At 52.3% G+C, this 4068-nt stretch overlaps 1 protein-coding gene across 1 annotated transcript; it reads left to right on the top strand.

The window, feature by feature from the left end:
* The first annotated feature begins 847 nt into the window (after window positions 1–847).
* Window positions 848–2991, top strand: LOC135326346 (olfactory receptor 14C36-like). Its single transcript, XM_064504227.1, has 2 exons — window positions 848–859; window positions 2110–2991. Exons 1-2 carry the CDS (start codon window positions 848–850, stop codon window positions 2989–2991), a joined length of 894 nt encoding a protein of 297 aa, XP_064360297.1.
* Window positions 2992–4068: the final 1077 nt, after the last annotated feature.

The raw sequence follows: 4068 nt of genomic DNA, 5'->3' as shown, positions 1-4068 counted from the left end.
AGCAGGGATTCTCTGCCACACCGTCATGGGGACAGGACATGCTGCTACCCTCTCCCAGGGATGGCTGCAGGGCTCTGAAGCCGGGGCGTGCACCTAGGTCTGCCCAGAGCTGTGATTCAGAGCAGTGCCCCTGCACTGCAGAGGAAGGTGAGAAAAAGGCTACATGAAAGGGAAGGAGCTTTCCTTCCAGGGCTTTCAGTTTCCTTATTTTGGCAGGGAGAAAAAAGATTTTGCTCTTTTGGCAAGGAACTGGGACTCACTAACCTTCACTCTCGGAGATGAGGAGGTCTGTGAGAAAGCTCAGCAAACCCCTTCAACCCCACCTCAGCCTACAGCAGCACCGGCACTACCTTTATGGATTTATCAGGGTCTATGTGTTTAGCACCTGCAAGCACAGGGATTTCCCTGCCCAGGTTTCAGTCCTGGAAGGTTTCTGTAGGGCAGAACTGAGCACACAGAGAGTGGGACAGGGTCTATGAGCACCGACAGGTAAAAGATGTTGGGACAGAGAAAGCTCCAGGCAGCAGGGACAGTGCCAGGCAGCAGAGATGGGCAGGGAATGAGAGGGAACGGTGAACAAAATCATCATGGGAGGATGGGTTTGGGCAAAACATGGTCAATCCCTCCGATGCAGACACCTTCCTCTGAGCACTCCCCCATGTCTTCTCTCCCACCCAGCAGAGCCTCTGCCCTGACAGTCGTGACGTCCAGGGCATGAGCTGCCTCCTCTGCAGCCAGACCTCTGGCAGAGGAGAGGGGCCTGACAGCTGCCACGGGCCTGTTTTGTGCTGCCCAACAAAGGGGCTGAGAGCAACTGCTCTGCAAATGTCACTGTCTGCGAGGTGGCATGCCCAGCTGGGTAAGGTGAAGGCTTTCCCAAGTGCCCCTCTGTCTCTCTGTCTCCTTGCCTCCTTCAGCACCAGGATCATGATGTTGCTCCTTTTATTTCCCTCCTGTCCATGCTGCTCCTGTTCTTCTCTCGATCTGCCTGGGGTTGGGAGGTTTCAGCTGCAGTTCAGACACCAGCACTGCGAGTTTTAGAGCAGAGGAGTCTGCATGGAAATGAGGTTGCCCCAGCCCCCTTCAAACTTGTGCAGATAAAGGAAACACAGTCTGTGGAGTCGGGAAATTAGCTGACTCTCCTTTGAGGAGACCCCATCTTCAATCCTAACAGTCTTGACTGTTTCCCTGTTGGGTCTTGCCAGGCTGTAAGCTGCACTCTAGAAAGACACAGCTGTCTCATAGCATCTCTGTGATCTCATAGCATCTCTATGAAGCTGCAGAGATGCTGAGAGCATGGAGATGGTGGTGGGAGGCTGTACATGGGCATCTGAAAAGAGCCCTGTGTGTCCTTGGCTAGAAGGGGAGTGTGGAGACCTCCCTCAGGTGCCTGGAGAAAGGGTGAGAAGGTTGGAGATGTGCACTTTGAAACTGTATTTGTCTGCTCTCAGTAGGGGCTGGTTTCTTTTGGGGGAACAGCATGCTCCAGCTCAAAGAGATGCAAGCACAGGACAGGTAGGAAGGAGACTGCTAGATAGTCGAGATGTCCTCACTCCAAGTGACAGTGGATGCTTTCCTCTCAGGACTCACAGTAGAAATGCCAAGGATTTCTACTTTTAAAGAGCACTCCCCAGGGGAGACAAGGGCCTCTCAAAGAAAATAAACAATATTTAAAAAATCCCTGAAACTCACTTCTGCAACCCTTGTCCTTTAGAATTGGGAGAGAAGATGCTGAAAAGCTCTTCCACAAGATGAGTGAATTTCATTTGACAGAAATTATGAGTCTCAGAGCTAGTCACCCCCATTCCCATGTACCCCCTGCTGTACAGCAGGACAGACTCCTCCGGAACCTATGGGCAGAGGTCCCTGCTCCTCATGATACACTCTGCTGACACAAACCAGAGCTCAAGCAAGAGAACTGGGCAAAGGGCCTCCCAATAAAGAGAGAAGCAATATGGGATTTTTAATAAGAGAGGAAAAACATTATTTATTTATTTTCCTTTAAAAGTCTCTCCTAACTTGTCAATGTCTTTTCCTCCTTGGACAGTCCCCCATGGCCAGGGGGAGCAAATGTTGAACAGCAGCTCCTTCAACGAGTTCCTCCTCCAGGCATTTGCAGACACACGGGAGCTGCAGCTCTTGCACTTCTCACTCTTCCTGGGCATCTACCTGGCTGCCTTCCTGGGCAACGGACTTGTCATCACAGCCATAGCCTGCGACCACCGCCTCCACACCCCCATGTACTTCTTCCTCCTCAATCTCTCCATCCTGGACCTTGGCTCCATCTCCACCACTGTCCCCAAATCCATGGCCAATTCCCTGTGGGACACCAGGGCCATTTCCTACTCAGGATGTGCTGCCCAGCTCTTCCTGTTTGTCTTTTTACTTGGAGCTGAGTGTTCTCTCCTCACAGTCATGGCCTATGACCGCTACGTTGCCATCTGCAGACCCCTGCACTACGGGACCCTCATGGGCAGCAGAGCTTGTGTCAAAATGGCAGCATCCGCCTGGGCCAGTAGTTTTGTCAACGCTCTCCTGCACACTGCGAACACATTTTCAATACCACTGTGCCAAGGCAATGCAGTAGAGCAATTCTTCTGTGAAGTTCCCCAGATCCTCAAGCTCTCCTGCTCAGACACCTACCTCAGGGAACTTGGACTTATTGTGGTTATTGCCTGTTTAGTCTTTGGGTGTTTCATTTTCATTGTGCTGTCCTATGTGCAGATCTTCACAGTTGTGCTGAGGATCCCCTCCGGGCAGGGCCGGCACAAAGCCTTTTCCATGTGCCTCCCTCACCTGGCCGTGGTCTCCCTGTTTGTCAGCACTGGCACGTTTGCCTACCTGAAGCCCCCCTCCCTCTCCTCCCCAGCTCTGGATCTGGTGGTGGCTGTTCTGTACTCGGTGGTGCCTCCAGCAGTGAACCCCCTCATCTACAGCATGAGGAACAAGGAGCTCAAGGATGTCCTGAGGAAAATGATTCAATGGGAATGATGTCAATGCCAATAACTGTCCCATGTGCATCTGCTCATCTTTCCCAGGGTATTCAGCCTCAAGGATACATATTTTTCATTTCTTTCTTGCTTACTTTTCTCTGTTATATTCATGTGAAAATGAAATGTTTAGGTTCATCTTACTTCTCAGTAAGCCCTCTCTTGTATTTGACCCAGAGGCCATGTTGAAGCAGGAAGCCAGGGTTCCCCCTTCATCAGCAGAGAAGACGGAACCTCAGCACCTGCTAGTCTGAGCTCCCTCGGATGCCCCCGAGGCAATGGGGAGAGTTTCTATTTGCATTGTCTCTTTCAGCACTGACACCAAGGGAGGTCAGAGGCACAGAGTCAGGCTCAGATGAGTACAGGCGGGAGGATACCATGGGTCCCATGTCCATTAGGAGAGCTCAGCTCCCCTGGCCACAGTCAGGGTGTGATCTCACACCGCTCTCCTGCAAGGGTGGCAGCCAAGTGTCACTGTGCGCTCGTCCCTTCCCTCTCCAGTGCTCCAGCACCACAAGTGGAGGGGGAGTGGAGGGGAGGGAAGTCAGGCAGCAGCTTGTGGGGACAGACCCCGTGCTTGGCAGTATCATCCCCCCCACTGCTGCAGCAGGCATTTCCTCACTGCAGCCTTCCTGGGGGGACTGCAGCTTTCCTGGAGACATGTCCTCACACAGCAGCAGGACTTTCTCTTTTTAGAGTTGTTCTCTCATTTCCATGCTGGCCTTCTGTGCTCTGTGCTGTGGATATGACCCAGGACTTCTCATGACCTGGTGGTGGTTGGGTTGAGTTTCCATGTGCATGTGTCCTGGAAGTACAGGCAGGAGCAGGCACTGGGCACCCTTATGTCAGTCCTGGCCTGCAGAACAACATTTCCATAATAAAAGTGGATCTCCCCTGTGACTCGCCTGGAATCTGGCCTTTCTTCAGAAGATGGAGTCAAAAATACACCCAAGGGATTGCACCACTAAGGGGTTGGTGTTCTTGTGAACTCCATGGGTTCTAGGGGACGAGCTCAGAGTTCTTGGATGATCTGTTAGGGACTGAGAGCTGCACTCAGAACTCATTCCTCGGTGACCAG

The sequence above is a fragment of the Dromaius novaehollandiae genome, unplaced genomic scaffold (genome assembly GCF_036370855.1).
Source record: "Dromaius novaehollandiae isolate bDroNov1 unplaced genomic scaffold, bDroNov1.hap1 HAP1_SCAFFOLD_27, whole genome shotgun sequence".
Lineage (NCBI taxonomy): Eukaryota > Metazoa > Chordata > Aves > Casuariiformes > Dromaiidae > Dromaius > Dromaius novaehollandiae.
Note: the sequence above shows the minus strand (reverse complement) of the source record. Positions and strands in the feature narration are given on the sequence as shown.